The sequence below is a fragment of the Sardina pilchardus genome, chromosome 7 (genome assembly GCF_963854185.1).
Source record: "Sardina pilchardus chromosome 7, fSarPil1.1, whole genome shotgun sequence".
NCBI classification, from domain to species: domain Eukaryota; kingdom Metazoa; phylum Chordata; class Actinopteri; order Clupeiformes; family Clupeidae; genus Sardina; species Sardina pilchardus.
Genome location: NC_085000.1, coordinates 5,648,167 through 5,662,133, shown reverse-complemented (window position 1 = coordinate 5,662,133; position 13,967 = coordinate 5,648,167). Strand labels below are relative to the sequence as shown.

The 13,967-nt window shown below is 44.6% G+C and overlaps 1 protein-coding gene across 1 annotated transcript in view; it reads right to left on the bottom strand.

Annotated features, from left to right (window-relative positions):
- Window positions 1-608: 608 nt before the first annotated feature.
- Window positions 609-13,967, bottom strand: part of kcnc4 (potassium voltage-gated channel, Shaw-related subfamily, member 4) — a 14,180-nt gene continuing 821 nt past the window's right edge. The window contains 2 exon segments of the mRNA XM_062540478.1: window positions 609-2,097; window positions 2,793-3,729. Coding sequence (XP_062396462.1) covers window positions 1,874-2,097; window positions 2,793-3,729 — 1,161 coding nt within the window. The 3' untranslated portion in view covers window positions 609-1,873.

Genomic DNA, 13,967 nt, shown 5'->3' with positions numbered 1-13,967 from the left:
TCACAGCTGACGAGGAGCCGGCGAGACCGCCGCTATTGACGTTTGCCGTTTGACTCGCTGCAACAGTGGCTGACTGTGGCCCGCCGCATAATTGCACGCTCGTCACACGAGAGCCGCTGAGGGGCTGTCGCCGTCTCTCTGATGCGATGACACGGCGTGGGACGGTCTGTCGCACGGAGGCGAGCTTAGGCAACGTTCAGAGAGACGAGCTGGGGGCTAATTATTTTTTCTTTATTCCCGCAGAGTGGTTAAATCATAAAGGCAATGAGGAGAAGCCGTTTTAATGTGACATGATAGCAAAGACATGGCGTGAGGGTGTACATTAAGACAAAAGAGTCATGTTTTATTGAGACTTTATGGAAAAAAGTCACTTCTCACATTACTATGGAACAATTTAATGACACTGTCACGGATCACAGATATTACCACCTCTCAGTTATTACAGGACATGGAGCACTTACAAATGGTAAGATCCAATGTTTTGTCTTCCATCACAGTCTGGTGGAATAACCAACAAGGTATAACATACCAATTCCCATTGCTGTTCAGTTCTCAAAAGACTCCACAGTTAATTCTAATTGCTATAAATATTAGGGATGTGTAGGCTTGAAAGTCTGGTCAAGGACACGCGCTCCTGATGCTTGTGTTTGTGTTGGGAGGAGTGGGGGTGGGAGGCCATCTCCACATTGTTTTCATGTCTCCCTGGTTACAGGCTAGATCACATTACACTGGACATGACATGCATGAATGTGATCCAATGTTCCACGCAAAGGAGAATTTGTGGTATGGAGCTGCCCTTTGGCACACCCTCCTGCATGTTTGAATGGTGCAGGCCCCAGAGACAATACATATGGATTTTTTACTGCACTACAAAAACAGCCAATTGCATTCTCAGGAAGTGACTTCTACAGCTATAAAACCAATGATGTTCCTGCTCCAGGTTTGCGGTTAGTGATTTTCTTCATCTTATCATGAATTGCTTTCGCCATGGGATGCTAATTAAGCTCTAGTCCAATCACGGGCTCCTGACGTTATCATCTTACATGCGCTATATGCAATCTTCACAAGAATTCATTCATCAGCCGATAGCAAACAACATGCTGCAAAGAGGAAGGCTCAAACATTCAGATATACATACCCCTAGAAATAGACTCTCTCTCTCTCTCTCTCTCTCTCTCTCTCTCTGTCTGTAATAAAGCTTTGGGGAATCTCAGGGCTGACACAGAAGTTGCTGAGGCAAAGAGAGATTTGTGACGGAGGAGTGCGGATAATGAGAAGAATCAGCTGAGCCACTTGTCTCCTAGTGTGACGGTATGCTTTTGCGCTTCGCTGTCACTCTGATGTTCATCAGAGAGTCAACCTTTTTTCCCCTCAACACTTCCCATCATATCGTGAGCGACACACAAGGTGGAAAATGAGGTAAAGTATGGCAAAGCTCATTACAGAATGCAAATGCTCATTATTGAATGCTAGAATGGGTTATTTAGAAAACAGAGGCAGCGATGATGATGAAGTCATGGACAAATGAGGGATTTTTAGTATTGTTTTCTTACTTGTTGATAACTCAATCTAAAGTACTGTGGTGCTCTTCACTGTCTTGACATCAGAAAGCCAACTGGGATTAAACTTTAAATACCCAATTTGAAACGAATCCATAAATAAAAAATCTCAATTTCTCAAACCTAGTGCAGTCTTAACATTTCTTTCTACTCATACGGTCGATACAAGTCAATAAAACACTTAGTGATATTGATGGGATGGTGGTGACGAAAGGGAACTGGGTGGAAATCTGCCTTGGAGTCTACATAAAGGGCACGTGATGCCTGTAGAACTGCCCCTGGTGCTATTGGTCATGGAGCTACAGGAGGCTGTCCTATACGTTGCTCTCCCCTTTCCCGGTACCTGTGCGGACAGTGGTGTCAGTGGCACAGGTGAAGTCGCCGGAGGTGAGCAAGAAACAGGCGGCCTCCTTCTTGGTTTTGTCGCGGGCGCGAGCGCGGCGCAGGGTCCACTTCTCGCTGGGGGACAGGGGCTGAGTCGGGCCGCACTCCTCCTCCTCTGACAGGGCTACATTGGCATCCCCATTCTGCTTGGAGTCTGAAGAGACCAATAGAAATAGACCAAAAGTGCATGGAGGAGTTGCATGCATGAAAAAGTTGAGACATTCTGTCTATGTCTTGAGATGTGCAAATTGCTAGTATAGGCCTTTTATTCTAGCAAATACTATAAAATAAATGCATTAGAGAAATAAGAACGCAAACTATAACTCGGTGTGCTAATTGGGTTGTAAGAAAAAATCGATAATAATCTATTCTGATATTGCAATATTTAATTTGGCAGTACTATATCGATCTTCAAAAACACAATATTGTTTTATTTTCATTAATAGTTTACATGCAAGCTCTTTATTTTGATATTCACATAGGCAGAATAGTACTGAATTCTGTAAACTGTACTACAGTGTACTAAATTGTTTGAAAAAATAAACTTTTGTATGTTTTATACACATGATGGTGTCTTCTATAATTTTAGAAAAACTAACATTGTAGACTGACATTATAGATTGTCATGACAACGTTATGTCATAAACGTTTTTGACTTGTTTAATGTTTTTGACAAGATCATGACAGTGTCATGTCACTCATGTACTGTAGATACCTTCAATTGAAGTATAACCAAATAATAGCAATGCAACCATTGGTTGAGTGGGAGGCTAACTTGATTGGCATTGCTTGACACAAGTCATATGAGAGAACTAGACTTTATCTTCCTCTACCATACATTCTGCCTACCTGAGCGGCTACGTCCACTGTTCTCCTCAGCAGCCAGAGGGAACGTATCGCTCTGCGTGCTGTCTGGAGGGGAGTTACAGTCGGACTTCCCAAACGAGGCCGAGTCTGTCGGTACATCCGGGTTGGGATTGTGCTTCTTCCTCTTCTTGGGCAGCTTCTGCTTGGCCATGGCCAGCGAGTAGTACATCCCAAAGTTGTTGACGATGACAGGCACGGGCATGGCGATGGTCAGCACGCCAGCGAGGGCACAGAGAGCGCCCACCATCATGCCCAGCCACGTCTTCGGATACATGTCCCCGTAGCCCAGGGTGGTCATGGTCACCACCGCCCACCAGAAGCTGATGGGAATGTTCTTGAAGCACGTGTGGTTGGTGCCCCGCGGGTCGCCCGGGTGCGCGCCGATGCGCTCGGCGTAGTAGATCATGGTGGCGAAGATGAGCACGCCGAGGCCGAGGAAGATGATGAGCAGGCAGAACTCGTTGATGCTGGCGCGCAGCGTGTGGGCCAGGACGCGCAGGCCCACGAAGTGGCGCGTGAGCTTGAAGATGCGCAGGATGCGCACGAAGCGCACCACGCGCAGGAAGCCCAGCACGTCGGACGCCGCCTTGGACGAGATGCCGCTCAGGCTCATCTCCAGGTAGAAGGGCAGGATGGCCACAAAGTCAATGAGGTTGAGCGTGTTCTTCAGGAAGAGGAGCTTGTTGGGGCAGCAGACCACGCGCACCAGGAACTCGAAGGTGAACCACACCACGCACACGCCCTCCACCATGATCAGCCCCGGCGTGGTGATCATCTGGTGGGTGACCACCTCCACGGTGACGTTGCCCGTCGTCACGTTCTCCCGGTGGGTCTTGGGTAAGTTGAAGGCCTCGTGGGTCTCCAGGCAGAAGGTGGTGATGGACACCAGGATGAAGAAGAGGGAGGCCAGTGCGACGCCCTGGAAAACACACACGGGGGCACACAAGCAGCGGGTCAGAGCAGATAGAGTGTGAAATCCCAATGATCACGCGGCGGATGAGTCCCGGAGCGCTCATCTCCGACGGGAACTGCTCACCAGCGACTCTCGCAATTACCTGTTTAAGCTAATTAAGGCTATCAGTGAAGGGCACTGATGGCTCATGAGAGACGTCATTTGCAGCAACCCTTGGTAGGAAAGGACCGAGTTATTCTGGTCAGAGCCTTTAATATAGCCTTTCAAACCATTATCCATAACAGAGCAAAGCATGTGTCGCTTTAATGATGATCCAGGTCCTGACTGCTACTGTATATACAGCCGGACGGCCATTAGCTCCAATGAAATATCACACCAGCTTGTTGTTAGATATAGGCATGCATTATTAATAATCAAATAGACAAACATTAGCTTTACAATGGAACAGAAATAAACATAAATTACTGCATACATGATATAATATAGATAACTCCCATTTCCCGAGTCCCTAATCATAATTTAATTTAATCTATCATAATGCAAATTAATGCAAACTAAACTAGATAAACTATCATATAGCACATAGCATAGTTGACATATTTCTATTAAAGGTATGTATGCTGTACTTCCTACTGCATACTATGCAAACGCTTAATGGAGAAAAAAATGGAAATAGAGGTTGTGCATATTTACAGACTGACATGGGCATGTGGAATGTATGTACCATATGGGGCTTGCATAGTAACACTGCATTTGTTCTGAATGAAAACCTGGATTAGAGGTATGTGCTAACCTCTGTAGATTAGAATCAGATTCTGGGATGATCTAATGATGGAAATAACAAATAGGCCTATACATAAAGATGAAAGGATATATATATATATATATATATATGTTTTTTTTTAAAAAGCATTTTTTGCTAATTCTACTAAGAAGTTAAATGTGCCTTTTAAATGTTTGATTGGTGTCATGTCTAAAGAATTCAAAATACACCATGATTAAACTTCAAGAAAAAGATGAGATGCTTGTAACTGCGAGTTACGAAGGCGTAGGTTTTACTGTGCTCTTCAGGATACCATTAGCTTTGTTATTTATAATGAAATAGAAACCACAGCATATGAACTAACATCAAAGTGTGACAGCTCACTTTGAAACAAGAGTCTAACATTATATAAAAGAGAATAGGGAGACAAAAACATGGTTCCATTTGTTTACAATACTTGCCAATGTCTTCAGTAGCTGCACATTTCACTGCTCTGTGTGCAAACAGTGCTGACTAACACACAGGAAGAGTAAAAGGCTGAGTTAAACCTCTCCTTTTTTAGGCTCCTTAATAACACTAATTGTGCCAGATAACCGACACAGAGAAGCCCCAAGAAATGTTAATGGCTGACAAGGGAGCAGGGACCTGGCCCTTTCCCACTGGAAACAGATGACAGCATACATGCGGAGACACACGGCAAACTAGATTAGCATGCAGATATTGCATGCAGGTTCTGTTAACATTGTTACTGTTATTTAGCTCATACTAACTGGATTCTGCACATTTATGGGATAACTGCCATGGGGAATAGAGAAGGGTGGGAGTGACATGGGGGAGAGAGAGATAAGGAGAGAGAGAGAGAAAGAGAGAGAGAGAGAGAGAGAAAGAGAAAGAGAGAGAGAGAGAGAAGAGAAGAGAAGCCATGACAACCATACTGGTCATTCCCAATAGGGGAGGTGCATAAGGAGAAGTACGCCCATTGGTTAGCATAACAGATCGACAGAGACAGCTGATATAATACCTGTCCATTCAACTTTCTCTATCTCTATTCAGCTAAAATCACTACACGGGAAGAGCTGACCACCACTTCATTTGATCCCATGCAAGGCCAACCTGAGGCAGAGTTTGTCTTGTAAGAGATAATAGAAGCATCCATCAATGCACTATTGACCATATCAGGAGGATGATATCTCCATGTCTGCTGCTACTAGTGCTGCAGCTGTATAAATACTGGGTTGGACAGCAGGGGCTTCTGCTGACGTCTCCATGGCATGTACAGGTTTCGACAAACACCATCTGATCCAGCAAGGCTGTCTTCTGCCGAGTCTTTTTTTCCCACAAAACAAACGGCTACATTTTCACACAAATATGATGTGTTCATTCAGGCTCGGGGCACAATTCTGATAACATAGCTGTTCCTTTATAAGCATTAAGATTATGCATAGCAAAAGCAACACTATTTCAACACAAACACACAGACAGACAAACTTGTTTTTCATGTTTATGCACTGCCAACGGAATGTTTGATATTCATTTATTATTGCTTTCATTTATTATGTTCTCATTAATTTATTGCTGATTTATCTGCGTCTCACTCTCTTCAGAAACAGATAATCACATTACTGCCCCAAAAATATCATGATTTTTCTGAATGATCGATGATCCAGTTGATTGCAAGTGGACCATCGATATTGCAGTTCTGGTTTTGTGTTTACTGTTCCACAGAATCATTGGGGTGGTGTTAGAATTGGAGAATTAATTATTCACACAACCTTAATTAAAACAAATGACAATGTAATAGGATTCAAATGTATCTCTTTGCTCCTGAGACGTGTTTATAATTCCACACACCTATGAGCCTATTTCCCTTTGAGAGACATCCTTTCAGAAGAGCATTTAATTATTACACCTTGCCTGATTGAAATTCAAATGTTAGAACAGTGCTAGCTTTTTTCTCTGTATTTGAACATGAAGACTGTGCTCTAGGCAATGCTGTTTGGTCTTGGAGGATAACAGCAGGGTGTCTGTTTCAAATTATTCTTAAAATTGGTATTTTAGGCTCAGAGAAAGAGAGAGAGAGAGAGAGAGAGAGAGAGAGAGAGAGAGAGAGAGAGAGACTGATGCATGAAACCCTTTTTATGGATGTTAATTGGCTGTGAGATAACTTGATAAACATATTGGCTATATGAAAGAAAAACTCAGTTGTGCACACACTGATATAGTAGACTTGTTTCAGGTTACTGCAAGCTTAAAATACATTTCTCCAATGAACTATGAAATATGGAGAGGACATTTGGATCAAGCCTCTGGGGAAACTCTTACATGAGTGAGAAAACCCTCTAAGAGTGTGAAATGTGTGAGTAAATGGCGATGCTTACTCTGTTTAACAAGCTCGCAAGGCAGGTTGCATAGCAATAACAAAAACATGGACTGACTTGCACAGTAGATCAGTATACTCCCCCCTCTCCTCCCCCCCTCTCTCTCTCTCTCTCACACTCACACACACACACACACACACTACCATGTGCGCCTACATGCAGCTGTTGTTAATCTGTGCCCACTCATGAATAATCACACAAGACGGAAGAAGGGCTCTCAGCCACATCAGCGTAACAGAGCAGAGGGCAGGCCCTGACAAACAAGGGCATTCGGCAGGACAGCTGTGTGAGGTGCCACTGCGTTTGCTTCCCGTGCCAGCCCGTTGGCGTCTCTCACCCACCAGCCCACTGGCATCCCACGTCTCTCACCCCCGCACCCCCTGCCGCATCCACCTGGGTCCCCCCAGAGCCATCCAGTCTGTGGAGCTCTTGCTAGCACGCCTGGATGCTCTCCCCACAGCCTGCTGCTACCTGTCAGCTCCGTCTGCCGTCTGACAACCTCCATCCCTTCGCCATTATAACCAGCTGACTGTGGGAGGTGTCACCATCTGCCCCAATGATTTGTGGGACTCTTTTCCAGGGTGTTTTTTCGGCAGTAAACGGGAACACGGCGACACATGCACATGCAGAGAGAAGAATAGGCGCGTTCAAGTTGGCTGCGCAGCACAAAAACTGCGCAGCACAAGATGCACGTGGTTAAAAATCTGTCCACGATGGTCTAGATGGGCGTGTTTTCGACTCGGCAGTCGGTATCACATGGCCTCAACTTATCGCGGGAGCAAGGCGTGGCCAGGCGGCTGCTCCGCAAAAGAGCAGCCGGTCTGGAGGTACTGCGGAGAGCAGCGGAGCCTAGACCCTGCCTTCATGACGTCAGGTCTTTGCCCTAATTGGCTTTTACATCCCTGACGTGTGTGCAGGTGTTTAGATGCCTCCCCATATCCACAAGAGTCCGTGCGAGTCCGTGCCTCGTGATTCGTCACATGGTCAAGTCTAGCCAAGTCTACACTACGGGAAGTAGAGAGTGTACAACTTCATAGCAGCGTTTGCATCCCCGCCCCTGCTGCCACCGGCACCTCTCGTTGCTGCAAAAGGTCATTTGGAGTTGAACTTGAACACGGCTAATGATTCGAGGCTACCTCTGCGCTTGACAGATGGCCTCCTCCCTCTCCAAAGCTGAGACAGAAAACAGATACATTAACAAAGCCTGAGGCTAACGCCATTTACAGCATAGGAGGAATTGTCTCCAGAGTGCACTCCTAAATGTGTTGCTGCCGCACACCCAAAAGTAGCTTGACATTGAGCATGCACATTGTGTGCGTGTCTATTTTCAGAATAACAGTGTTATTTTATGCTTATGTGTCAGCTAAATAACACCAAAAGAATATGTGCCTGTAATGTACACACACATAAAAAGATAAATAGCCATCACTTTGTTCGTGAGGCAACTTTGAAGTGGGAGCCAAGCCCAAAAGTCACTGAGTTCTTCACCAGACTGACTGACCCGAGACGCATTGTGGACAAGAGGTGTTGGGGTGGTCCCACAAAGCCTCCAAACACAGCCCCCTCCCACCTGCCGATTCTCATCCCCAATTACACAGACACATGGCCACACAGCAGCAGCCCTGTGTGGATCACAGACCAAGACCATACACTTGGGATTGCCATCTAATGTCACTAGAAGTATTTAGGAATGCACCTGAAATGGTTGTGATGGATAAATTGCAGTAGTTCACTGATGCCCTTCTTATACTGATGTGATATACTGTAGAAGTCTATGTGCTACACAATACTTTTACAGAAAAGAGCTGGACCTGTTTAGAAAAGACATGACTTAAAATGTGTCCATGAAGCCATCATCCACCATTTGAACATCTCTCTGTTTTTATTTCTTCGACAAGAATGGGTAATTGAAGCTTTAGATTTCTGTCTGAAACTGGAAAGTTTTGAAAAATCTATTGTAATTAAACCATGCCTTTATGTCTGTATTTTTAAAAGATGAGCAGTATGGTTCTGCTTGATGCCTGTTTGTAATGTTTATACCAATTTTATTTGAGCTTTTTGAAAGCTTTAATTATCATGACCAGCTCTCCACCAAATAAAATGTATTCTAATCTCTTTTCAAATGAATTTTCTAGATAAATACAGGACATGTTGCCTTATATTGCAGGAAAGTCCAGCCCCCTTCAGAAAATTCATAACTACAGAAGTCCTAATAGCTCACGAATAGAATCTATTCTATAACCTGAATCATTTGGTCTTAGAAGGGAAACTGACCTAAGACCCTCCAATGAAAACATCACCCTGCGATTTTGCCCTCACACTGTCTGCTGAAGGCATAGAAGGAGCCATAAGCCACTGGTTTATCTAAATGCCAAATGGTTTATCTCAGCACTAAACAGACGCGCAATCCGCTGAGAATCTTTTCCAAAGCACCCTGGGACTAATGGGAGCCTGTGGCTTGAATACAGAAGAGTGGGAAACAGACTGCTCATGAAAGGATGAGGTAGGGATCTTACTGTGATACAGTCAGCATAAAGGGATGCGACTGCAGCTTACAGTGAAGGAGAGTTATAGTGTATGTGCCTGTGCCTGTGAGAGAGAGAGAGAGGGAGTGAGCGAGAGAGAGAGGAGTGATGACAATACAAGGTGCAAGTGCGTCTGTCCCCTAAGAGGAAAGACAACACACACATATTTCATTTCTTTGTTGCTTACATGGTTTCACATGTGCGATGTTAGTATAAGAGTTCCATGTATAGCCGATTGTGTATGCATTTTTTCACAGGCTCAGTAATCAAGAATGCTGAAGAAGTACAACATATTGTTTAATTTGAAGATTGTCATCAAGCCTGCCAGATGCTGCACTTTGCCAGGCAAGCCTTTGCACATTGCTTGCAACCATTAGGGTTTTATCCCAAAACTAATGGTCAATTTACGTGGACAACACTGAAAAATGAACCTTACTTCTGCATTCAGTCATTATCTTTGTTTGTTTGTTTTGATTTGTTTGTTTGTTTGTTTGTTTGCCACACAGCTAAACTAAACGTTGACAACAACTCCAGCGGGCCATGCTGCAGTCCCACACAGCGTGCGTCTCCCCCAAGCAACAGGGCACTTGGGGCCCCAGGCTCAGAGCACTGTGTGCTCCCTTCAGATCCAACGGCCCTGAGAACATGCACCTACCCACACACACACACACACACAGTTGCACACACACACACACACATACACACACACACGTATACGTACACGCACATGCACAAAGACAGACAGACAGAGACAGGTACACACACACACACACGCTCACTCACACAAACATCAGTGTACCGGCCTCCAGAGGTGCGAGAGCACAGCTGGCCTCTGGCTGCGTGCTGGCAGCTGCTGAGACAGCTGGAACTTCTTTCTGGAGATCCTCACCTCCAGCTGCTCCGCCACTGCCCCCCTGATCAGAGCACCCGCTGGGACGGAAGCCCCCTGCCCCTGACCCCTACTGATATCCCCTATCCCACCTGATCGGCCTACATCAACAGTTGGTCTGCCTGTGGAGAGTGACTGTGTTAGACACTTTGATATTAGTGGAACTGATGGACAGCATAAATAACTAGATGTACCGCAGAGTGGTATAAAATATGACCGTCACCCAGTCCTGCACATTCTCTCTGCAAAACCAAATCAAGCTTGTAAATTTGTCTCCATCTCGTACTCCATCCCTCCTCTGTACTCCGTGCATGTGTTTATATGTGTGTGTGTGTGTGTGCGTACGTGCCTGTTTGTGTGAATGTGTGTGCGTGTGTTTATGTGTGTGTGTGTGTGTGTGCTTGTGTGTGTGCATGTGTACCGTATGCATGCATTAAGAGGATGTCAATGATCCTACACTTCAAATATCATGCACTTTTGAACCTGTCAGCCAAGTCACTACCTGTGATAACAATGCCTCATTTTGCCTTTTCATTTCTAACTAGGTGGCGCTATAGCTCAAATGAATGATTATGGGGTGTGTTGACATCATGGACCCTAGAGACCAACATGCAAAACTAATTTGGTCATCCAGGCCCTACGGCTCACGAGATATTCACAACAACCTGTGTCTGGACTACCTTCCTTTCAGGGGGCCTGGTGCGGCGGGTGGGAGACAGATCAAAACAAAAAGCAGTGGTCCTGTGTCATCCTTGTGAGGTGCACAAAACACCAAGTTTTGTGCAACCTGATCTTTTAGTGTCCTGGGAATCATTGAATTCACTGAAGAAAAAGAAATCCAGAGGAACTAAGACTCTGAATTAATCTACAGTATATGTCTGCCGCTTTGCTAGCGCGCCAGTCATAATAAATATGATCATAGATTCAGTGTCCAGTGTCAGTGTTTTGTTTCTATAAATGTTAAGATTGCTGTGAGTTCTGAAATCTTCCAAAGACAATATTTTTTTGGTGTAAAGTATGATCGGATCATTTATTTATGTGGTACGGTATCCCTGTACACCCAGTGGTGACTTGGTGCATACTGTATGTTGCGCTGTGAAAGGGGAGGGGCGGGGCTTCCTTGGGTTTACCTGATGTGTATAGATATTGAAAGGGAGTGGGAAGAGGCCGCTCGGTCCTACTCTACCTGTTCCGGGGGCAAGGTGTGCCGTGCCAGGCTGGGAAAGCACAGTGTTTCTCCTCTGTTCTGAGCCGGTGTTTGAGGTGGATCGGGCAGCGGGGCAGCTTAACAGGGAGGACTGCTGGCTTCCTGGGAGTGTGATCTATTGTTCCTGCACGTCCATACTGACCGCTGTTTGTTTTTGGCTTGTGGTGTGTGTGTGTGTGTGTTTGTGTGTGTGTGTGTGTGTGTGTGTGTGTGTGTGTGTGTGATAACAACGTACTTCTCTGTGTTTTCTTATTTCTAGTAGAGCTTTGACTGTTACTAGCGTTCTCCTGCTCTGTGGCTGAGTAATAGTAATTAACGTGTGGGCTGTGTTAGTTGTTATTAATGTTAGTCATTATGGCATTTTTTTGTCGTCTGCGTTTATGATTACCTGCTGCTAAACTAAAAGAAATAAAAACATTTATTTGTATATGAGATATGTTCTGATATCTAGTCCGTTTAGAAGAACACACTCTTTAGCTATTAGAGCTCCCCTGTGCTCTAGAGTTAAACCCAGGGGTGCCGTAGTCTCTCTCTTCCCCTACCGAGGGTGCCACATTTATAGTCTGATAAGTAGATCATTAAGTGGTCAGCCTCTATTTTATGAATGCAACAGCCTCTTAGAACAAACTAGAGGACTAATTTAGAGTCTGAATAAAAGGCTCAGAAGGAGTTGAATGTGAAATGGTGCTGGACAGTTGTTGTGTCATTGGTACAACATTCAGAGGCAATACAAGATTCAGAGGCAATGGCAATCTCAGAAACAACTCCTGTAAATGGCTTCAGCCTTGCAGCAGAGGAACAGGTTAGTCATACATCAAAAGCAAATGTTCATTCTCAGACAGATATTACAGTTGATATGAAACAAGGCAGCTTCACCACTGACAAGAAATTAACATGATTAACAGGATTGATCCACATCCAACAGTCAGAACATTACACAGCTCAGCCTGTTAATGTCCACACAACACAAGCCAGGAACCAGAGGCCAGATTGTTGATTCAGACACTGTGAAAAAAATCTCACAGGTGCTAAAAGGGATGTGTTCAGTTGGAGGACTTCAGAGCACATTATTCTGAAGAGCCCTTGGAGAATAGTATGCCAGGCTTTCTAAAATAAAAAAGATTACAGTGGACACAAATCAGGGGTGACTAACCATTACACAGATGGTAGAACACTCGCGTTCTGTCCACCCGGTACAGTGCAAGGCTGGGGTCTGTAGCTGTTCTGTTAAAAGAGGTAGCTGATCATAAATTTATGCACAGAATATTTTATGAACATCTTATTCTCACCACAATGTATCTTCCTTTCATGAATTTCATTAAACTGAAAATGTCATACATTATAGTTTAGCCAGGAAAAGCCTATTATTCACTCCTTAGCCAGGCCTAGTAGAGCACACTGCCAAATACTGCAGTGTGAACGACCATTATAGTCCACGACATTTGTCACGCTGCCACTGTAATTTTAAAAAATAAAGGTGAGATTGTTGTCCTAGGATGTTTTCATACTCATGCAGCAGCCAGTCAAACAAAATCATCGGAGAAAACAACTAACTGCAATGTGAGGGGGCTGCCATTAAGTTAAGATGCACGTACAGTAGTATGGAGGCCAGCAATGCTGCTTATTCCACATGTTTCATGCGTCTTCGCGTCTAGCATTCCTGCCATGTGCCACTATTCCACTGTTATCTACAGTGACACAGCTATCAGACTTGTCCAGATGTTGTTTACTAAATGCTCCTTCTACTGCTGCTGTGAACGGTTGGCATTTATAAAACCTTTGAGGTGGGTGATCTTGTTAGAGAAAATGCACTGGCGAAAATGAGCTCTGATAGCCCCTGATGTCTCACATGATACAGTGGCATGGTACATCCATAACAAACAAACAAACAAACAAACAAACATAAACAAATTGTAATCAGACAGAAAAACAAATGTGAACTACTCTATATGCATTCCACTAAATTTCACCACCAGTGCTTTGATGCAACTTTACCTGAAAACTGTCTTTCAATGATACCTTGACTCATGTGATCACGCTGCACTTCCACCTGATTTCTGGAGAGGGCCTGAGTCCTCTCCATTCTGTCAAAGCAATTCGCTGAATGCCCATCTAAATTAATTAAGGAAAGACAAACCCATCTGGTGGGAGAAAGAGGTGATTGACTGAGAGGCAATGGTGCAATTAGTCTTGTATGGTGTGAGGACACTGATAAATCGAGAGACTGATCTACAGCACAAACACATAGCCCGCCCCACCAGTGTCTGCACAGCGGACGGTGAAGAGAGAGGGCGGAGAGGGGGATTGTGAAAGGCAGGAAAAGAGGGCTCTATCAGCTTGTATGATCTAGAGATGACATGTTAGAGAGGAGAGCAAGATTTCTGTTTTGCTAGTCATGATGAGTGACATGCCGAACTGGAAATGTGATTAGCTTTTGTTCTTTAAGTGAGCGAATAGAAGTGGAGCAAATCAGTACTGCAGA